This window comes from Microtus ochrogaster, chromosome 22 (genome assembly GCF_000317375.1).
Source record: "Microtus ochrogaster isolate Prairie Vole_2 chromosome 22, MicOch1.0, whole genome shotgun sequence".
In the NCBI taxonomy this organism is placed as follows: Eukaryota; Metazoa; Chordata; class Mammalia; order Rodentia; family Cricetidae; genus Microtus; species Microtus ochrogaster.
The window spans coordinates 30,170,297-30,194,073 of record NC_022023.1 but is presented as its reverse complement, the minus strand read 5'-3'; the positions used below and the strand labels follow the sequence as shown (position 1 = coordinate 30,194,073).

At 44.0% G+C, this 23,777-nt stretch overlaps 1 protein-coding gene across 1 annotated transcript in view; it reads left to right on the top strand.

Moving 5' to 3' along the window:
* Nucleotides 1-23,087, top strand: part of Gabrg3 (gamma-aminobutyric acid type A receptor gamma3 subunit) — a 489,801-nt gene extending 466,714 nt beyond the window's left edge. The window contains exons 7-10 of the mRNA XM_026784391.1: nucleotides 5,445-5,597; nucleotides 10,589-10,785; nucleotides 11,035-11,094; nucleotides 14,958-23,087. Coding sequence (XP_026640192.1) covers nucleotides 5,445-5,597; nucleotides 10,589-10,785; nucleotides 11,035-11,094; nucleotides 14,958-15,239 — 692 coding nt within the window. The 3' untranslated portion in view covers nucleotides 15,240-23,087. The remainder of the gene's footprint in view (nucleotides 1-5,444; nucleotides 5,598-10,588; nucleotides 10,786-11,034; nucleotides 11,095-14,957) is intronic.
* Nucleotides 23,088-23,777: the final 690 nt, after the last annotated feature.

Here is a 23,777-nt window from a genome sequence, read left to right as displayed (position 1 = left end):
ACTTAACTATATGACCTGAACAACTACACTTCTCTCTTATTTGTGGATGCTCAGCCTGAATCTTTAGACTTAACTATATGACCTGAACAACTACAGCAGCCATGAAAGTGGATACAGAGAGAGCAGGAGTTCTAAACAGATATAGGACAGGACACGGGAGTTATGGAGGAGCCAGACGGCGACATTGGGGGACTATTTCAACAGATGGCAGGAAAAATAATATAAAGGGAGAGGGAGGAACGAGAGATGGGTAACACCAAGAATGTAGCCATTCTTTAAGTAGATAGTTTGTTTTCTTGAGATTTATTTCCTCGATCTCTTTGTCCATACCAAACATAAATCCTCTGTTAAATGTATACCTTGTGAACACTTCCCTTCCATTCTTTGGGATTCCCCTTCATGTGCTTGAAATTTTCCTTTTCTCTGTAGGTTTTTTTAAATTTCTTAAGAGCCCATTTATTAGTTTCTGATCTTGCTTCTTCTGCTACGGACGGGCATTCTGTGCAGAAAGTTCATACTTATGCCTATAAGTTGAAGCTTACTCCCTGTTTTTCTACTGGCAGTTTGAGGGTATGAGGTGTAATGTAACTTAGGGTTGCTGATCTATTTGAAACTGAGTATTGTGCACAGCAACAGAGAAAGGTCCATTTTTTTTCATGCATGTTGAAAACCATGTTTCCTGACATTGATTGAAGACTCTTTTCTCCAACGTGCATTGCTGACACCTTTGTCAAAACTCATGTAGCTGTACTTGCATAGACTTAGGTCTGGATCCTCAATTATATTCCTGAGTTACATGTCTGATTTTGTGCCCATGTTGAGTGGATCCTATACTATGTCTCTAGTCTGTAATTTGAAGTCAGACATGATGATGATTCTCACAGAATTATTTTTGATCGAGATTGTTCTTGTTTTCCTTGTTGTTTTGTACTTCTTCTGGAAGAATAACTGTCTTGCCAAGATTTGAAATTGGATCTGACACTTGCACGGACTGTGGGATGATGGTTTCTGTCAATTTCTTTGCACCAGGGCCCATGGCTTACTTCCTTCTTCCAAGAGTAAGCCACAGGGCTGGAGCTGTTTACCTTTGCCTGCTTCCTTTTGGTTCATTGCCCAGCTCACTCTCGAAACTTTTCAAACACTCTAATTTTGCAATGTTCCCAAAGTTATTTATCTCTTTTAAATAGATTCTGTGTTCTTTGACTCTTCTCCTTTACTGAGTCACGGAGATCACCTTCAAGTCTTTCATTTTCCTGGAAGGTTCTGTTCTGTCATTTTAAATGATGTTGAATTGTCATTGTTATTTGAAGGCGTAAGTCACAAACAATCCCACACCAGTTTGGAATTATGATTATTAGAGATGTTATTTATTTTAAGGGGGAAAAACTTACATATCACTGTCCCAGACAACAGCCCTCTGCGCAATCAGGAATGGAGCCTACTCGCTGGAAGCAGAGCCGGAAGCCAGAGCGTGAGCAGAGGGAAGTGGCCAATTTTTTAAAGGGAGAGAGACCACACCCCAGTGGGCTGGTATCTCAGCGGCTATTGTCTGAAGGAGCTGAAGGAGCTCCTGCAACACCTTCCCCTTTTGTTTAAGTAAGGGAGTTCTAAACCTACTATGAAATTATATACAATAAGTACAAAAATCCTATTCTAACTAGCTTAGGTCTTGTATAATAAATAACTTGGACAAGTCATGAGAGGAAAGTAACTCTTGTTACTTTGTGTGCTTTGGGATTGTCCTGCCTGGTGTTGGAGCTTTGTGGATTAGTCAAATAACCTAGGTTTACCAAGATATTGGTTCCTTTTCCATGGTGTTTTTTTCACCCTGTTCAGGCTTTTAAACTCAAATTTCATTTTGTGTTTCATAGTGAATAATCATATTCACCTGTTTAGTGGTGCATTGGTTTGTTTGTCTGTTTGGCTGTGGTCATCCAATGAGTTGCTTCATCTCTCTTACTAAATGGGTCTTTGGATTTCTTTCATTTCTTTTTTTCATTTCTGATTGTTCTTTTTTAATTCTGACCCGATTTTTATCTTTCAAGACATCTACCGTCTCCATTGGAATGGTTACTTTATGAAGTGATTATTTTAATTAAGTTTTTTCATAACTAGTTCTGGTTCAGCTGGCTGTCTTTTCAGACTGCTATTTTTGATTGTTTTGTAGGTACTATAATTTCACCGGCAAGCTATGCATGTTTTGTACTGAAGCAGATATTGAGAAAAGCATATTGCATGCTTGGAAGTGGGTTGAAGAATTGAATGACTTTCAGTGAGACTAAAAACACATTTAGTCAAAAGTTCAGCGATTGTGGCCGCTCTTACAGGTATCCTGACTTCAACTCCCAACACCCATGTCACACAGCTGACAAGTGCCTTTAACCGCGCACACATATGCATAAATAAAATGCAAACTTTTAAGCGTCAGGTCATCTTTGTCTCTTGCTTCCCACTTTTCTCCGCATCTTCCTTTCTGCTCTTCTTAGAGCACATCTTTTGCCCTGTCTCTGCTTTGTCTTTACTCCTGACCTTTGGCCATGTTTGTTATGCTGGGTGTTGGGGTGAGGGAGAACTCGGATATCACCCCAACACTTTAACACAGGATGCTTTAACACAGGGCCTAGTGTTAGAGAGGATCTGTGCTTGTGGGTCTTGCTCTTGAAATCACTCCCATTCCTCTTTGAGATACAATGCTGGCCTTGCCAGGTAGTCTTGCTTCTCTCCGATCACATGGTGTTCTGTCTTTCTCAGATGCCCCGCCCCAGCCTCAAATTGTGGTAGGTTTCCACCTCTGGCTTAGTGAATGAGTTTGGCTGTCCTTGCTCTACATTGGAACATGTAGAGGGAAAGGCATGGATTTTCTGCATCTCTCTCAGTAGCCCCATGGGGTGGCTCTTTGCAGAATCTTCAGTCTTTCTTGGAAAAATCTGAAAATTCTCTGGAGAGAAAAACAAACAAACAACTAAACAAACTATAGGAGGAAGGAGAAATGTGGCTAGAAAAAGGCTCCACACTTTCATGACGCCTCACAACTAGCATTTCGCAAGTCAGATGTAAGGTGATGCTGCGTGTCATTGCTGGATAATAACATGTTTGATTGTGGTTTTTTTTTCCCCCCAGGTAAGCAGTGCTTAGAGACAGCATCTTGTCACTAGTTTCTAGCTTCATAATTTGGACTAGTCTTTTGTCCTGAAAACTTATCTCTTTGATGGGTACAATAAAAGTTGTTAGCTTGCAATCACTATAGACAGGTGAAGAGGTTGCTCCAATTGGCCAAGAGTAGATTACATCATCCGCGGACCAATCTCCCATTCCTTTCACCAGCAGATGCTCTATTCAAATGGATGCACCGTGAAAGGGCTGGTCTCGATCAAACTAAAAATTTTTGTAAAGTCTTAGAATTATGAAAACCCTCTAATAAAGAGTTGGGGGCTATAGTTTTAAAACCTTAATGAGTATTTCAGTATAGAAAAAAATTCAGACTTACAGAAAAATTGTGCAGACAGCATAGGGTCCTTTGGCACCTCGGACCCAGTTTCCTTCCTTCTCTAGGTTGCTGTAGCACATTTGAAAACAGACGAGCTAAGGTCAAGTCAGCATTATTAAGGAGACACCATAATGGCCAGGTTTCCTCGTTTTCCTCCACAGTCCCCCTTTTAGCAATGACAGATATCACGCTGCATTTAGTGACCAAATCTTCCTGGGTTTTAACGGCTGTGAAAGTCTTTCTGAATCTATTTGGTTTTAGTAAACTTTGCCGTTTGAAGAATCCTGGGAATATGTCATGAGGGTTACACTTCTGACAAGCAGTGTATGCTGGGAGCTTCCTCAGACCCCACCCACCAATCTGAAAAAGTGGAAACTAGGAGGACCTTGGTGACCAGCGTGAGCCTGTCCGCTGGCCTTGGAAACGTCTCCCTCTTACTTTCTTCATTAAGCCTCCACAAATTTCCTTCAGATACATGTGTCTTGTTGACCTCCAGCCTCTGACACCTTCTACATCTTCTGTGGGTATCTCATCTTTTGCATCTTTCTGGATTCTCTCCATCATTAAGTTTCTGGGATAGGGGCATCCCCTGTAATCTCATTTCCTTTTTGAAACCACCAAAGTGGTGATGTTCAGTGCGTGTATTGAATACTGCTTTCTTGTTTTTAACGTAAGAGTACAAGTCTCTGGTTCTTCAGACTTTAAAGCTGAAGTAAGAGTTCCATGCAATTTTGATGCAACATCGTCCCATGCTCTTGACCCTTCATCTAGTTAGAAACCAACACGGGACTGCTATGTCTGGTATAAACCAATACAGGACTGCTATGTCTGGTATAAACACGGTTCTAAACATAGATGTCTGCAACTTAAACAAGTAAGAAAATGGTTGTATCAGAAGGGAAATGGTCTCACTAATATTTAAACATTAAAATCTATTTTTAAAAATCATTCAGTAACAGCTGCTTAACAATCCAAATAATTATTCTAAAGATTTTCTAGAACTTAATCGTAACATAATCATATTAGCTAATTAACTTTTTACATGGTTGGTGTACTCAAATTTCCCCATGTTTTGCTAATTCTAATAACTATTACTTTAAGATTAAAATGGCCTTGGGCATGAAGTAAAATCAGATTTTAATGAAGTTATTGCATACTTCTCTTTTAAGATATGTGATGGGGCTGGAGAGATGGCTTAGCGGTTAAGAGCACTGGCTGGTCTTCCAGCGGTCCTGAGTTCAATGCCCAGCAACCACATGGTGGCTCACAACCATCTGAAATGAGGTCTGGCGCCCTCTTCTGGCACGTGGGCATACATGGAGGCAGAATGTTGTATACATAATAAATAAATGAAATCTTAAAAAAAAAAAGATATGCAATGCTTTCTTTTTGTTTTAAGTGACTGTGAAGACAGGATGATGAAGACATGGGTAGGGGTGCACACAACATATAGAGATGCCTGTGTCTTCTCCCTGAAGTGGCGCAGTGAGGCAGAACCGACATTTTGCCATGCGCCATGCTCTAAAAGCAATGGAATAATTGCACATGAAAATGGACATTTCGTTTCTGCTGTTATTGAAGACAAAAAGCCTTAGAATGACCAAGTTCTGTTTGAGGCCTGAAGTTCCTTTGTGACTCTTGATGCAATTCTGCAGCACACAGATGGTCTCTGAACAGCCTCTTATCAGATGACCCACCAGTTAGAAGATATGTATGCCTGTCTCCAACCGATAAACATGTGTCAGTGTGTCCTTTACATGGCACAGTAACGTGTTTACAAAGTCACAGGCGTGATGCAGCTCAACGGCACCAGCATTTGACGCTTTTTCCAACTGGTGTCGCTGGACTTGTAGTTTTCATCCAAGTAACTTAGTTAGAAAATGAAATTATAAATCCTTTCCCCCACTCTATATTAACCCATGGATGTCATCTTGACTTGGGGAATGCTTTATTGCAGGTGACTATGTTGTCATGACGATCTACTTTGAACTGAGTCGAAGAATGGGCTACTTCACCATCCAGACGTATATCCCCTGCATCCTGACTGTGGTTCTGTCCTGGGTGTCATTTTGGATCAAAAAAGATGCGACACCAGCAAGGACCACGTTAGGTAAGCTGCAAATAAAATTTCATCCACCATTCTGTGCAAGGTCAATGCAGAAGCATTCACAAAATATCTTAATTAAAGAGAATTCAAATATAATTGATTTAAGAGCTATGTGAATTTTTCTCACTATTCAAGTTTGGTCTCTCTCATCTCTCTCTCTCTTTCTCTCTCTCTCTGTCTCTCTCTCTCTGTCTCTCTCTCTTTAATTAAGTTTTATTCAATCAAAGTGTGCATCAGAAAAATAGGCAGTTTTCTTCCAAGGAGGTTTCAAATATTTAATTTTTATAAAACTCACTTGTTAGAATATAGAAAATGTTCAGATCCTCATTGCTGATTCACTATTAGAGAAGTTTCTTGTTTCTTAGAATGGGCTCCATACTAAGAAATTATATATAATTTAGCTAATGCATATAATTTATAGTTTATAATATATAATTTATAATTATATGCATTAGCTCAAGAGCCAGGGGCCATGTTGGACAGAGCATGATTTCCCAGCCCAACCAAGTTAACTTGGTTTTAGGCCATGGCGCGGGGATAAAGGCCTGTCGCATAGCTGCACTGATCTTCACAGACTGCCAGTCCTCAGCACTCTTGGCTTCAATGGCAAAGGTGCTGTGCAGTAGGCGGCTTCCTTGGCATTCACCCAAGCCACATAGCTCTCTGCTATCATACTATAACATCTGCTTGTCCAGAGCATTGTGGTTTGTGCTGGCCACAGGATACAATCTGCTGCAGAATGTCCCAGTTGAAAATAATAGGAAAAAGCGTTTCTATCTTCTGAGGACGTGAAAGTATTTTTTGAGACTCTCGTACATGGCAAGTTCTGCCATGGTCCCGTGTCTGATTAAAAGCATGAAATTGACTAATTCAAAGATCCTGGTAGGCCCTGCATCATGCCTTGGCGGCTCAGTAGAGCTGACCCTGTTGGCAGGGATGTGGGTGAGTTAGCCCCAAGGGTGTGAGCCTGGGAAAGCTGACCCCATTACTAGTCTGTCACATGGCAGCATGAGCAAGAGGGAGATGCCTCCCTTGACCCTGCAGCAGATGAGGGAGCTAACCCTCCCCCTTCCCAGCGGCAGCACTCAGAAAGGCTGGCCCTGCACCTCACCTGGGCAGCACAATAGAACTGACTGTATTGACAGGGGCGCAAATGAGCCCAGTCAGGAAACATGACCATGGGAGCTCTAGCCCTCGACCACACCACTCATCTGTCAGATGGTGCTCCAGTGAGGGAAAGATACCCCGTCCCTACCCTTCAGCCTCCTGTGGCAGTTGGGAGAGCTGTCCTAAAGGAATAATGGGAGAGCGGGTCCTGCCCCTTCACCAGGTGCAACACTTGGGAGAGTGGCCCCTGCTCCCCTCCTCAGCAACACAGTAGAGCTGGCCCTGGTGATGTAGGTGTGGGTGTGAAAACAGGAGAACTGGTCCTGCTGCTTGCTCCTTGCTGTGTAAGGTGAACATCGGCATCAGGGAGCTCACCCTGGTGGTGGGGACAGGGAGAGACTGTGGGCCTGGAACCAGGGTTGTGTTGGCAGAGCTTGTGAAGGAGCAGGTCCTGCAGATCCAAAGCTTCGGGATCTCCACAACACCGGGCAACAATGGGATATCCAAGCAGAGTCCCAGTGAGGGCCCAGTATCCACGGCATAGCAGATATCAGAGGCCTCGAACCCGACCAGTCACTCTTTGCAATGAACACTTGCAAGTAAAGATACGTAAACTGAATGGCTTACTGTGCGACTCACCGAATCACACTGCAGCATCTACGATGAGATTTTTCTTTTCTCTAAAATGTTATTTTATTGGCGGGGGAGGTCACAAGAGCCGAGGGTGGATACAAAGGGATTGGGAAGATGGGGAGATGAACGGGGTAGAATTACATGATATGTAAGACACAAAGAATAAGTATAAAGGGAATTTTTAAAAAGTACAAGCAAAGATCCTGCTGGATGAGGTACTCTGACGTCATACTCTGGTTGGCACCTTAATTCCCTAGAATATATGCTTCCCCTATGTACATCTGTCTATCTATAGCATGTATAGAAAACATGTTAAACAGATTCTCAATAGCTTTTGAAGTACATGTCTAATATGCTATGGTCTAAATTCAGCACCGAAATACACCTTTTAAGAAATGATCCTGACTTTTAAACAGTAAGGCCTGCCCACATTTGTTCTATGTGATTTTGAAGGACCCAGAAGCATTTATGTCTATGATGAACAACAGCGAATACGTCCTTGCTCTCCGTGCGCTGAGGCTTGAATCTGGAGGGCTGCCTATGATCATGACTTAGTCTTCTTTCTCTGGTGCTACTGCCATGGAACCTTGAGGAGAAGAGGCCTCACCGCTAGAAGAAGGTTGCTAAGTAGGCCTCGGGAAGCTGCACCCAGTTCTAGTCCAGCCCCGTTGCCTGCTGATGGTTTACTCTCCCTGAGAGGAACTCTGTAATGTGCTTCCTGTTGTGATACCAACGCGAGATCCCCCACAGGGTCTAATGTCTAGACGGTAGCGCTGTTTCGGGACGTTCAGAAATTTTGGGACACGTGTCAGCGAGGGCAGGTATATGAGGGGTAAGTCTAGTGTAACGGAGCTTATCAGAGCTCCCTGCTGCCTCATCGGCTGAGGTGTGAACACACCATATAACAAGTTCCCACCTGCATGAGCCTAGCGCCAGTTGCCATACTATTGCTGACATGCTGTGTTAACATCCTATGCTATGAGCCAAGATAGAACGTCCTTCCTGGACCTTGCACGTGCCAGATATTTGACAGCGTGATAAAAGAACAAGCTAACGAGCTATGTTTCTGCTCGATGGGAGAACACCCTGTGGCTAATAGATCTGGCACAGACTCTCCGTATACAAAAGTTCGCTTTACATTGGAACACACTTGGATGGTAAAGTCGAAGGTGAGCAATTTCTAGAGGAAAACTTATGAATGTAATATTGGATTATATAAAAAATTTCTCAAAAAACAAAAAGTTTAAATGAAGAAAACAAGAATATTTAGAGCACAAAAGATATTTGAATAAATGTGTACTTCATGTTATTGGACAATATAGACCACCATGAAGATTTACTAGTTATATATAATAAAGGCATCTGAACATTCCTTCCCATTTACCTTTAGTAAAATTGTATGGGGCTAGGAGAAATTTTGACTATATGTAAGACTCCTTGTATTATTGGCTTCTGACAAGATATGTTATAGCAACTTTTTTAGAAAATGCAATTTTTATTGATTTTATTGAGCCATACATTTTTCTAACAGCTTTTAATTACTGTAGAATAATACTTTTAATCACAGACACTATTTCCCCGGATATCCAAAATGCAATCAAAAGTCATACCATCAAACATGTCAATTTGGAGGTAGCAAAGATACTGGCATTGCACAAGCAGGCTTCTCAGATGCTAGCGAGAACATGTCTGAGGAGCATGCTTGAGGTGAACGAAGACAAGAGCACAGCTCATGAAGACAGAACCATGCAGTGGAGAACCACGTACATGTTCAGGACAGGCGACACCATAGTGAAAGAAATAACTCACAAGATTGAGCATGCCAGGGGAAAGGATCTGCAGACTTCAGTGTAAATCAAGAAAAAATTGTGCCACAAGCAGAAGAAAGAGACTGAAAAAAATATGAACACATCATCCCCAGAGCCTATGAAATACCAAAGAGTAAAGTCTAATATTTCTACCATAGATGCCTCAGAAGAAGCCCATTAGGCTGAAAATGTACTCAAAGAAATAGTAGTTAAATATTTCTCCAGTTTTCCAAAAAGCAGACAGATGCGTATATTCATGGAACTAAGTAAATTCCAAACATGATACCTCCAAGGAATTTCATGCTAAGACAAATTATAATCAAACTCAAAAATGGAAAAAGATTCTTGAAAGTAGTGGAGAAAAAAAAGACAAGATTCTTCTTACAGGGCATCACAGCCTGAATGACAATGGGTTCTTGTTGAAGTGGTCTCTACCAAAGGAAACAGCCTCTCAACCTGAATTTTGCAACCATTGAGAATCTAATGTGGCCTGAATAAGCTTTAACTCCTTAAAGAAAATATTTAGGACAATTACATTGTAATCACAGAAAAGTAAAAAGCAACCAGGTGTCTATATTTTGTTGAAATGGGGATAAATCCTGTGTGCACACTAGTTGAAGGACCCCTTGACATGCTGTGCAATGTGACACTATGCCCTTATATAGTACACCATACAGTGCGCTCAAAGACATCATAGGGCCTGCAGGTGCTACCAAGGGCCTTAAAATCTGAAACCATCAAGAAGGAAATCTACAGATGATTGTGGTAACTTACAGAACAGCAGGAAGGAAAGTCAGAAACAGGAAGACAAACGGAACAAATGAAACACAGAATGGGGCACGATCGATCGTGTGTCCTATGATTTAATACCTGTGTGCGGTGTGAGCCACTAAGGTTAACCAATTACAGCGGAGAGGTTCTGAGTGGGAAGTGTGAAAACTAGTCCCTGCCTAGTTTCAGAGAGGGCATCTCAGAGTGATGCTGGGACTGAGTACAGAAGGGCCAGAGTTTACACAGCAAGCGGGCAGGAAGCCTGGTGTGCATCCGGGAAGGCTAGAGGCTGCGTCTCTATCTAAAAGCACTGTAAAGGTGAAATGCCAAACAAGCAGTGAATGACAAAAACCTGTCTTACGGGTGCTCCTAGGTGTAGGATTGTATCGTGGTCCCGTAACACATCAGAAATGCGGTCGGGACATGCGCTGGAGGTGCCTCCCCTCCTGACCCTCCAACTCATCCTGCACACAGCGGTGTTGGTTTCTCCCCTCCTGACTGCAGCTGATCACGCTGCACAGGCCACTGTCAAGTGCCATGGGGCAGCCGCCACAATCACCTGCCTGGAACACTCGGAGTCAACGTTCAAAATCTCTGTGTTTCTTACTTTGTGTCGCCTTTGGCCTTCGGGTCTGGTGCACTGTCCCCTAACGCTGACAACTGTCCCCTCTGCAGGCATCACCACAGTGCTCACTATGACCACGCTCAGCACCATTGCCAGGAAGTCTCTTCCTCGGGTATCCTATGTCACCGCCATGGACCTCTTTGTCACCGTGTGCTTCCTGTTCGTCTTTGCCGCCCTGATGGAGTACGCCACCCTCAACTACTACTCCAGCTGTCGAAAGCCAGCCGTCAGGAAGAAGAAGGCATCGGTGAGTGGCTGGGAGAGCCAGGGTATCCCTGAGGTACCAGGAAATGTGTGCTGAAATCCTTTTACGTCCTTAGGGATCTCCAGAAGTGAGACTGAATTGTGGGCGGGGAACTAAGATGGAGATGGCGCCCACTATTCCCGGGTCAGTGCTTGCTATCGGCAGTGCTAGAGTGGGCTTATCCTCCGAAGACTGCAGAGTTCCAAGACCACTTTCCAACTCTGCTTTCTTTCTTTCTTTTTTATTTTGCAGTTATTGCATCCAGATTCCACGAGATGGATTCCTGACCGATTAAGCCTACAAGCACCCTCTGTATGTATAGATTTAAAGATGCCAGTGTTTCTGGGAACTCTGCCTAACCTAAGCTTGCACTGAAAGATATCTTCCTCATAAATGTGAATGAGTGCTGCATGTGATCCGTTAAAAAAAAGTTTATTACAACCAAGTTAGAACATTTTCACAGCAGGGGAAACATCCTAGCCTGTCTACATGGGGACCTTGATGGAGCGTTGTGTGCTTCCGGCTGCACTGCCGACATCCATGTTGTATGTATTCATGCAATCTAAAAAACTAAATGATGGCCATCTCTCCAGACCAAACTTCTTTTAATATTTGAAGTAGCAATCTTCCAGGTCTTTATGTTAATTGTTATATGTGTCACATTTTATAGACGATCTGAAATGCCTGTAGTTGCATATTGAATATATTAGAGACATTAACCTTTGATTTGTAATGCAATGTTTATTCTGGCTCTCGCTTCATGTTCACAGATTGGTCTTTTCTTGTCTTGTCTTTTCTTTTCTTTTCTTTCTTTGCCCACTCTCTGTGGTTTCTAGCCTGAATGTCCCCGCTTGAATGCCCTTCTTTCCCCCACATATAGCATGGCACCCTCACTTCCTTTTGGGCACTTTTGTGATAATGTATGCCTAAGTAACAATTCATTTTATGGTCACAAGTGAAACAGAGTGCAGCAAAATTAACACCCATCTATGCTATTAAGAAACTGGAATGAAAACCTAGAAATGTCATTTTAAACCACTGACCCTTAGGTCATGTGTTGTGTTTGTGTGCAACTGTGACTTTCATTCCTTGATTTACTTACACTGAATGTTTCCTACCACCTTGCATCATGACTGGCTCCTAGCTCTTAACAATGCCCTGTACTCTGTGCATCTCAACCATTTTTATGAGGAAAAAATACATAGTCTTTACTCTACAAATATGTGTCATGGGGTGTTGTCAGAAGGGTAGTGGGCAAGCATCTTGTCAGCCCTGAGAAGCCAACAGAAACTGCTTCCAATGACTGTTAGACAGTTATAGAGAGTGAGGTGCATGGAGATGGACGCCAATCAGAACTAGTAGCCTGAGGCCCAATGAACACATCTTCACACCCAGAAGCCTGGGTGTTGAGGAAAAATATTGATGTCTTTGGTGTAGGAATGATTCTGCCAAAAAGAAAGAGGAGGGGATCTTTTAACTCAGAGAAAAGGGGAACTCTCCCCCACAAAGGCAAACTGTGGACAAAATGGAAAGGTTCATGATCTAGAAGTTCACAACAAGGGGTGCCACCGCAGCTAAGAAGGTACACAGAGGATGATGGCCAACGAAGGCTCACACAGCCATGGGGGCAGAAGGGAGGGCATTTATCCATTGCATAGAATTATCACCACTTCGGCTCTGAGTTCATTCCCAGAAATAACAAAACCCAAATGAGAAGTCCCCAAGGGATAAAGACAGAACTAGGACTATGTATATGGTTGAGACAAGTCACTCACACTGCCCTGGGCCTTGGTTCCCTAACTTGTTAACTGCAAGGCTAATGCCCTTCACAGGTATCTGGGAACCAGTGTTCCATGGAGGACATGGGCCTGTGGCTTAGGCCTGGTGCAGAAGGAGGAGTCAGACACTGGCTGGACCAAAGAGGTGGCTAGAGAGGTATCTGCTAGGTGTCTCTTAAGCATAGTTTGAACTATTGAGGGAAGTGAGCTGGTACTGCTATGCCCAACAAAGGAGACTGAGTCCCATATGTAAAAGCAAAGAGCTTTTATTTTAATCAAGTTTGCAAACTTGGCCTCTCGGCATGTCCAGTGTATTGGAATATCCGGAGAGCACCAAGCTCAATTAGAATTGGGTTTTTATAGTAGTAAAGGTAGAGGTGAGGGGTCTTTGAGGTTTAGGACCCTGATTGGCTGACATTTGTCTAGGGGTGTCCTGGTGAGGTGTGCTGGCAGGTGATCATATCTACAGCAGTTAGAATGTCAGGCATTTCCTTTGCATGGTCTGCCCTTGGGTGGGGGTTGGGTTATCTCAGCCTGTGGTTCTTTCCTTCTACCAGGTATTGCTTCAGGGTAAACTATTGAGACTTAGGCCTCTTATTTAAATTTATCGATGGCCAGAGTCCCAGGTGATAATGGTTGGAAGTCAAGAACTTTCTTTGGGTGACCTGTGCAAACTTAGATTATCATGGCTGGCCCCCACAATACATAGAGAGAAGTGATTACACTGTCAAGTCCTAAGTGCTAGTTCAGTCCTGTGAAGTGGAGCTCATTTCGGATTCCCAAGCTACTGAACCTGGAGCTCCCCTGACCATTGACTGCAGAGCTTCCATTGGGCTTCAGCAAGCTGGGTCTTCACTTCCCTAAGTTACAAGAAACAGAGATCGCTCATGTTCCAAGAGCCCTCTGTGCTGATTTTTCTGAAGTCACCATCTCTGGTGGTTTGTCTCTATCCCTGGAGACACTGCTGGTGCCAGGCCTGGCTTGGTGTCTTCCCTCAAGTGTTGGACCCTGGAGTCCAATTACCAAGGAGGAGTTGCCCCAAGAAAACACTCTCACACCACAGTTGATGTAAAAGCAAGAGGATTTAATTAATTCTGTCGTGACAGGGTATTTCAGCATTCAAGAAGCCAGAAAGACCCTGAATAGCTGGTTCAGGCTACTTTTAAAGCAAAAAGTCACAGAAACAATGGGGGGAGGCCGGGAGTTGTTTTTCATCCTAACCATATCTGAGGAACTGAGTCTATATCCTCTGCCCAAGGCTGAGGAACTGAGTCAACATCTAAGGGTTATCTTGCCCCAATTTCAATAATTGAGTTCTATCTGGAGAACATCCACAAGGACACAGGGAGATGAAAAATCCCCTACATTCCAGTACATGCATGTGAAGTTGATAGGTCCTTGGTTCCCAGGGGAGGGGGGAAGCACTGCTGTTGGGAGGCCTCAGAAATGGCTTCAGAGTTATTTTAGAGTTTTACACAAGGTCTACTGTCTCCTCTGCCCACAGCCCACATTCATACCATCACTGAGAGACTGTGTGGTACAGAGTGTTTCAGCTCTCCGAGAGAATGAATGCCTATCTGCAAAATGTCAAAGCCACATGTAAGAAAACTCTCAACAGAGTTATCGCCTAGTAAAGATAGATCTTTCCCAAACAGAGCTTGCCAGAAAGATGCATGTTTTTCAAATACGCCAGATAATTGGCAGAGGTGACTCTCGTGGTTTTGATATACACTTGGGCTTCAGAAGCATGAGGCCAGCTGGTGCCCATTCTCATCAGAGCTTTGCCCAGCATGACCCCCACCTCTGCTTATGCCCCAGCACTATGGCGAGCTGCTACAGAGCGGATCTCTGATGGCTCCTGGTGAACACTGGGTGCAAAGCATCCTGCCTACAGCTGGACTCTCCCCAACATCCATGGACACACATGCTTCCCATGGACAAGGCTCCAGGAGGCTTCATCGAATAACAAGACAAAAAAAAAAAACAAACAAAGAAAAGAAAAGGAAATAGGTGTCAGATTTCTCTCCCCATGTTTCCATATCCATGTGGTCTAAAATTCAAGGAACAAATCTATGATAGGCATGGATTTGCTACATTTGCTACAAGGTAATGGAATGGAGCCCTGAAATGGCTAACACATTTTGAAGCTGTATTGTTCTCCCTCCCCCCAAAACCTGGGATACAAAGTTTTAAACCGGCAACATGGTTTTCCTTGTTCACTGAGCTGCAATGGTGCAAAGCATGGGTTGTGACCAGTTCTGAATAAGTGTGGGGTGGGTATGACCTGCATCTCTCTTGCCTGAAAGCAGACCTAAGATGTCACCTATAGAGCTCGATGCTCCCCAGGCTCGTCCTACCTGCCTTTCCTGATTGCTGTGCTATTCTTGTTGCCTGCAGAACTATTCCCTCCTGGACATGAGGCCTCCGCCACCAGTGATGGTCACGCTAAACAATTCCCTGTACTGGCAGGAGTTCGAGGACACCTGCGTCTATGAGTGTCTAGACGGCAAGGACTGCCAGAGCTTCTTCTGCTGCTACGAGGAGTGCAAGTCGGGCTCGTGGAGGAGAGGGCGTATCCACATCGACGTCTCAGAACTGGACTCCTACTCCCGAGTCTTCTTCCCCACGTCCTTCCTGCTCTTCAACCTGGTCTATTGGGTGGGATACCTGTATCTTTAAGTGCTGCTCTGAGGATGACTGGAGAGTACTTGATTTACTTGTTTCCCTTCCGCCACCCCCAGACATGTAGTGACCAACCAAAACGTAGCAGGGAAGACACTACTCAAGTTTGTTATGTTACCCTTTAGCAGCATGGGAGGTACTCAGAAAGTATTCTTTATAAATATTTCACTCACAGACACTCACATGTGCACACATGCACACACACACACACACACACACACACACACACACACACACAGCAATTGCATTCTAAAGTGATATTCTTGCTAATCCCCTCTTTGACCTGTAGTCTGATATGTATGAATGGCCTTGGATATTAGAAGCTGCCAGTTACCATGCAAAGACCCCTGTAAGACATGCAAACGAATATCCAGAGGTCCCCTCAGGCCCTCACCCTTGTGTATCTGCCCATTGTGTTCCTTGGCACCAGAGCCTGGGTGTACAACATCTCCCTCACTGGAGATGCATCCGTGCCGACCTCACTCCAAGATCCAGCTTGAACCGCAGTCAGCTTCGGTCTCTTCGGTGAGGTGTCTGCTCAGGCGCTGCTGTGCCTAGCTAGCGACCCTCCTCCTAGCACCCTTCCTTCCTGCCTGGGAGGTGCTCATATGTATCAGCCCCAAGTTTCCATCTGTGGGGGAAAAAAAATGTGTCTTTTAAAACTTGTTGCTGAGATCACAACTGCTGTTTGTCTCTAATCTCACAACGTAGTAACTTTATTACTTTATTATATCAGCTGTGTTTGGATACTGGGCTCCTGGACCAGTCGCATTTCACGTCGGCGTTTCTGTAAGAGCTGTATTTGACAGGACCAAGTCTCAATCTCGGGGTTCAGTAACTGTCTTCATCCTGCAAACAAAGACAAGCAACATGGACAGGCCTTTGTTTTGAACCTGTATTCCAGAGTGTGAAGTAATGTAGACGAGAATTTAATCGTGAGCATTAACTATTCAAGCCAAACCAACTTTAGATGCAAAAAAAAAAATGGGTAATGGTTATCTTGAATTACACATTTTGATGAGCAAAAATGATTTTATACTTTGAAATATGGATACATAGCAAAATCCCAAAGAATGTCCTCCCCCCAAATCAATTCTCTTTTGATATTTTTGTAACACAAAACATTTTGCTTCTTGGTATTAGTTCTTTGCTATGACTGGAGGCTCTTCAGGTCTGTGACCCTTTTAAAATGTCCCTTGGCACTCTTGAGCGACATCTCAGCGTGATGGCAGCGTTCACTGTAGAATCCCTATGTACTTTGCTCCCACAAAACTGAACTAATTTTATTGAGAGTCACTCAGTTTCAGTTTCTATTATACATGCTGTCTGATGACTTAGAAAAGGCAAAGCATTGACGGGGAAACTGAAACTATGTATTTTTGCTAATTCTTTCTAAAATGTTGCACATGATAGTTACTACAGAAGGCTCCAGACAGTTGACCTTTAGCTAGAAAATTTAACTTAAAACTTAATAAACACCTGTGGAGAAGAAGCTGAAGATGAGGGCTTACATGGAATTTCTCCTCCTTTGGGGGGAGTTTTGCATACAGTGAGCTACTGTCTCTGAAACACCACCTTTGGCAGGCCAGCTCTGGAAGTGCCCACAGTACTGAAGGCCAAGGCAAAGCAACACATGCAACACTGAGTTTAGAATTCCTAGTAAGAATTTTAAAGCCGGCTGGTGGTGGCACACGCCTTTAATCCCAGCACTTGGGAGGCAGAGGCAGGCGGATCTCTGTGAGTTCGAGGCCAGCCTGGTCTAGAGAGCTAGTTCCAGGACAAGCTCCAAAGCCACAGAGAAACCCTGTCTCCAAAAACAAAAACAAACAAAAAAATAATTTTAACCTGTTACATTTCAAAAGTTCTGGAGAAAACTGAACTTTCTAGTAATTTTTTTTCTCAATAATTATAACCTACAAGGATTTACTGTGGCAGAACTGACTCCCTGCTATCTTAGGACAACTCTGAAAGTTGCCTCTTCTCTCAAAACTTGTCAACATTTAGACTTTTCCATGTAAGACTTACATACCCGTAGCCAGTCATCATCTCCTGCCCAACCTTGGTGATGCTGTTCGAAACACCGAAAAAGCCAGCCCATGACCAGGAGCATGCCAAAGCCTGTTTCTCAGTAAAATCCAATCATCCATGTCAGCTCGAATTTCCAGGATAAATCATTCTACTGCATGGAACAGGGGAGATGCTTGCCCATTGCTCGAGGCAAAGTGGGGAGCTTTCAGACATGAACTCCGCGGAGAGTCTGGTACACCTGGAGGAGGGTAAACAGTGTTCTTCTCTGCAGACACCAGCTCTCCTCCTTGATTAAGAGAGACCTGTGTACAGCTCCCGAGCTCAAGCCTGCTCTAGTCTGCCCCACCCCTCCATTTCTTTTGCCTGTTGAGCTGTGGAACGCTTGGCCAGTGGTCTGAACAACCTGCCTTTCAAAGGTGCTACCGCATCCCTTACTCCTAGAAGCACTCCAAATGAGTAGGCTCTGTCTGAGCAAAGACTCCAGCTTTCCGACCACTGTGGATCATACTGAAAACTGTGACCGTCTGTCCTTTAAAGTACGTCCTGGTTGATGGAGAGAAAACTAAAAAAGTATTTTCCATACTAGGGGAATGAAAGCCAAATGTCTCTTCAAAGCCTGGACAGTTTCACCATGGGTGTCCCAGATGCAGGGTAGAGGACAGTGTTAATAAATTTACCCTAGACCCAGCCAACACTGCCCCCAATTTACCCAACATATGCCTTAAAATAAAATGTATAGTCCCCCCCCAATGTTTCCATTTTCCAGAAGTTTCCATTTCCTACAGTAACCCGTAATTCATATTCAATTTTACTGCTATTTTTAGTGCATGAATGAAAATGGGAGGTCCTTTTTCATATGACAACCAGGCATGTTCATGTTCGCATCAACTGAGTTCATTGCAGACTGTTACAGGTTCTTCATACATGAAAACGCTTGTCCTTAACCTCAAACCGTTCCATGTGGGAACCTGAGGGTAAACGTCCACAGAACGGCCGTGGTCCAGGCTGTTTGGCCTGGTAATAAGCTGCTGCCGAGAAACACGATTAGATGTGTGTTACAGCTCTACACAGTGCCACATCTGGAAAGAATGGAAGCAAGGGACCAGTCATCCCAGATCACAATCACAGCTAGGAAGCAGTGGTCCACTCTATCCAAAGGGCTAGAAAACAAGACGAACAACACCTCTGCCTCCTTGGTCACTTCTGTCTCGGATACCAAACTGAAAATTGTATTTGACACTTGAAGAACTGCAGCTGGTCCCCAGATACTGTAGTTTCCTTCTGTCAGTTCAGTGCCCGCGAGGCACCGAGCATCTTGAATCTGCTTGTGGGTTGGCAACTGTTTTTGAGTATTTTTTTTTCCTCTTAGAATTCAAAAACATACAAGTTTCCATATTAAAATAGCAGAGACTGGAGAAAAACATAGTCTATAACTAAGCAAGCATTGAAATGTTGACTTCCATTTATACTGCTAGATTGTTGATTTGGAGCGTGATAACACACTTATGGAAAGGTGTTTGGGAATGGGAAAAGAAGAACCGGATTGCTAACACACAGCAAGGGTCTTGTTCACAATTTTCCCTGAGTTCCCTTCCAGTGACTGCCACAAGTGGCCCATAGTAAACACTGGGTCTAAGGGTGTGCAGTACCAGGATAAGCATGGCCTAAGAACCGAATGCTCATGAAGCAGGCAAGATGAACTATTCCATCTCTGATCCCTCACTGTCTTACCTTCCATCGTAAACATGGAGTCTAACAGGATACAGAGAAGGAAAGAAAGACCCGTGACTTACGATGTTATGGTAACACAGTCATCAGTCCCAGAATAAGAACTTGTTTTGTCTTTTAAATAGTTTATGGCTTTGAAGCCTTAAAGTTAGAATGTTTCTGCTTCCCTCTTTTAAGATGTCTTCAGCTTATAAAATAATAACCCCATGATAAAAGCTTGAGCTAATTCTATGAAGGTTAAAAGAGAAGATGGTTCTGCTTATTTGCTTCCAAGGTGTCTTTTAGTAGAATGATTCTTTGGTTCTAATCTTCCCAGTAAGACTTTTAAACCTCTTTGTTACCTTTCCTGCAATAAAATCCCAGCCTTAAACCATCTTACATAAATCAGTGCGAAAATCTGAATTGAACTCTTATTGGTTATTAAAAAGTTTCCATGCTTTGAATTAACCAGGTGTCTCTAGATAATGTTATATAAGCTAGTAAATAATTAAACACACACACTCCACACCCAGATAAGGAAAGTTTGGATGTTGTTTTGGCTAGAAGCTAAAGCAAAAGGGAGCTACAAAAGGTTAAGTTTGGTAATTGAGGCAAATGTAAATGCTTTGCTTGGTCTAGTCAATTAAGACCACAGTTAAGACTACTTTATCCCTTAACTCTTCACAGCTGTAAACAGTGCAGGGCTCTCCTGGCCCAAAGAACAGGCTGCAGGGGGTGAGTCAACAATGGTTACTGTGGGGAGGAAAGACCTGTCTGTCTGCTCTGTAGTTTAAGCTGAGCAGATTAGGGTTGGGGTTAGGGGGGGAGATTGACTTTCAACAACTAAACCTCTCAAACTGAGCTGGTCCCTGCTTTGTTTTGTTCTTTTCTAAATATTTAAAGATGCTTCTTTCTACCTTTGCCAAAAAGTGCAGTCTGCCTTTTGCATCCATGTATTATGAATCTGTGATTTCAACCACCGTCAAGAATGTCCAACCCTAGCATAGCTCCTGGTCATTATTACTGGCATAGAATTGTCTTTGGCAGTGTAAGCCATCTCATGGTGATTGAACGGGTGGGGAAGAATTGCTTAGTGTCTGTGCATACAATGTACCACGACATTCAAGGGACTTGTGTAACTGAGGGTTCTCTTATCCTGAGGGTTCCCGGGACAAGCCCCCTACAAATTTGGGGGAATGACTGTAGTATTTATATTTCCTATAACAGGCTGAGAGCCAGATATCTCCTGGTTGCCCTGCCCACTGAAGTACCTTCTCAGTAAATGTAGCAAAGCCAATGCTCATTTTCTTAAATATGCATTTCTTAGATCAGGTGCTTACAGCATGGCTCTTTCAGTTCCCCGAGTACCATACATCTCAAAATTATGATATTGTCATTAGTTTCCATTCATAAAAGAAAGTTTCCTTTTACCACGGGTCATTTTTTAATACACAAGACTTTTATATAGTGAATCCCAAAATCACTTTAGGAAAAAAGACCTTTGACCCTAAGCTATAGCTTTATGAGCATTGTGAGACTCGACGTGGAAGCCAGAAAAGGTCATGCATTGGCTGGAACAGAGGTGACAGGGGTCCACCTTCTGATTTTCTCCCCAAACAGGCTGAGTTCTTAATGTTGACATCTGCCGCCTGGCAGAGTCAGGCGAGTCCTCCTGGCAAGGATGAGCCTGAACCTACTATACGATCTCTCAGGACATTTGGCTGGACAGGCACTCTTAAGCGTCCTTGTCAACTGTCATGGGAGCCCAGACCAGCTTACATCACTTTCTTAGACATCGAGCCGGTGTCTTGGCTCACAGGAATCTGTTGGGAAGATCCTCCAGACTCACCCTTTAAAAGTCTTCCCACTGTGGGACTGGGGATTGTCAGGGGCCAGGAGTGAGGGCTTTGCAACAATTAATAATCACTACAACAGATTTTTATCAAGAATTGTTCAGATTTTCAACAGGAAAGATTTTTTGTCATTTTATGTTTGTGTGAAGTCCCCCAAGACACAGAACCCCACATTGGGAAGACCCGACTGCCCAACCCTCTGTCTAACCTTGACAGTCACAGATGACATTCAGTGAGCTGCTGGCCACATCATTGTATCCTTCCGCTTTCATAGTGGTCTGGCAAATTAAAACTGAAGATGAAGAAGAAAGATAAGAAATAAACAAAATCTCCTTAAGAAACTGTCTCCATGATGAAAAACAGAAAATGCGCATAACTTTGAAGAGTGAACTTTCATCTTGTCCATCACTTACGCAGGAAGGGTGTGGCATGATTTCCACCGTCATTCATGTCCACATCCTCACCTGTAATTATCAACGCAATACAAAGATTTAGTGTCTTCTCTACGCTATCGCAGAATTAGGCCATATATCAAGAAAAATGACGACGAGCGTTTCAAAAGTTTAATTTTCATCTTAGATCAGAGTCCAGATTTTTGCTCTTTCCTCAGAAGTCCCTCCACCCCCTCGTCGAGCATCTCCCAGAGTGTGAGGCGTGCCTGCCACCTGGCCTTTCTTCCCTTGTCGCCTTCCTTCCTGTCATTTTTGGTTGTTTCCTTCCAGATAGCATTTTAGTCGGCTAGGAATGCTTTCTTTTTTCTCATGCAGCGGCATCTTTGGAAGCTGCCAGTTTTATTGCCCAGAGAAACCACTACTCTGTCTCTTACCATGTCGCTTGTGCCTAAGAGTTACTGTCCAGCAGTTCGTGTTGCCATTTTCTTTAGCTATGGTCACTTTAAATACATAGTAGTGACATGTTTACTATTGTTTTCTTCTTTTTGTCTCTGGCTTAGAGTAATGATGGGAAACACCCCCAAAGACTCCGTGGCCAATTGTGCTAGTAAGCCACGTTTCCATAGTGACATGCTTGCGTATAGATACCGGTTGTCTTTACGAGCAGCACCTGGACTCAGCGAAGCTTTGCTTGTTTGTGTTTTCCGTGAAGGACTCTAGAAGTGTGGCGCTTTTCGGGTTCGCGGTGACGGGGGAATCTTGTGTTTACATGCAGTGGCGTGTGTTTCTGTGTTTGTGTGTACCGTGGTAAAACGGGACAATTTATTAATGTGTGCGTTACTCTACCCGTCACCCCAAATGTAGTTGAAACACATAGGAGCACAGCTTCCTAGTGACCGCGTGTTAGCTTAGTGACCCTCTGGTTAAGGCAAACAGGAAAAGGGGGGAAGAAGAGGAAAGGGAAAGAGGGGCCCAGATAGAGTAAGAGACAATCATTGTATTTTCCCAAAATATGGGATCAAATACTTTAAAAAAAAATCAAGATGAGGTGCCTGACCAGAAGCCGATGTGGAGAACGTATTAAGCACCCCAGAGTTGCTTGGGTGCCTTTTTTTTTTGTTTGTTTGTTTTTTGTTGTTTTTTTTTGTGCACTGTGGCCAGGTTTCTCTGATGGGGTGAAAGTCCTCCTCAATATTTAGATGGTACACTGACATTGGAGTGTTATTTGAGAAGTCACGTAGTTGTTCACAGATAAACCTAGGTAGGTTGGGAACTGGCTGAACCTTCAAAGCCTAGGTCTCAGCCGCAGAGTATTCAGGGCCGTTCTGTGAAGTAAAACATTCATGGTTCTGGGCCATGTCTCAGGCAAAAAGATGCAGGGTCTACTCTGTCTCCTTGGAGCCCCTGCAGCCTGTGGAACCTACGGTGGGCTGATCCCAGAATCCCATTGCATTGCAACATCAGTTCTGAGCAAGGGATGAGTGTAGGAAAGTTCGGCTGTCCTGCCCAAGTGCTGGCCCCATAAAAAGGTAGGGTCGGGGTCAGAGGATGGCCCCTCACGAGTGGCTTTCAAGAGCCCCGGGTGCTCTGTTGTCCCCGAGAGTCATCCTCTCCACCAGAAAACGTGAGTCCCTGTACCCTGCATCTCGTGGTGTCCTAGTGAAGCGAGGGCGCCCTTGTGCCCAACGTGCCTTGGCAACCCCGGCGGCACCGCGCCCTGCCTTGCACGTCGCGACCCCGCCGAGCCCTCAGGGCCAAGCCCAGCCAGAAGCCAGCTGAGCCTCGTGGCTGGGTCGCCCTCTGTATTTGTATTTGGATTCCTATGTTTGTACTTCTGATACAAATAAATGCACATGTTGTCAGAAATACTGAACTGCACGTCCTTCTAGTTTGAGCGCCAAGTGGGTGGGCACTGTTGGTACTGAGGACAAGCAACAGTAACTACCCCCTCTGATGAGCATCTCTTGGGAGCCAAACGCCATAGCAGATTCTACACCTGGGGGAGTATGTCGGGGTGGTTATGGCAGCAAAGTTGAAAGGGTTAGTTCTGAGGGACGCTCCTCTCTCCACTCCTGCCCAAGCTCATGTACAGAAACATTCAAACCAACCATGGGATGCAGGACACTTCGGTCCAGTCAATTCAAGGCAGATGTGCCTGCCTCTGGGTCCACCTGCTGCACAGGAATGGATTTGACCAGAAATAACCTGACATCATGAGAAGACACGGGCTCAACAGCAAACTCCCTGATCCTCTGGCTCTTGCGATCTTTCTGCCCCTTCCACAACATTCCCTGAGCCTTAGGTGGAGTGGTCTGTAGATGTAGCCATTGGAACTCGAATCCACAGCTCAACATTATGACTGGTTGTGGTTTTCTGTGGCGATCTCTTTCTGTTCCCAGGAGACATTTCCTTGAGGAAGGGGAAAGGTTGCACTCTTCTGTGGGTGCAAGGACAGAGTGTTTATAGGATGCTGTTAGGGATGCAGGACCATCCTCCAGGGCTTAGGTCAGTGCTGGTTTAGATTGCTGCTAAGAATTATGCTGGTTAAATTGTAT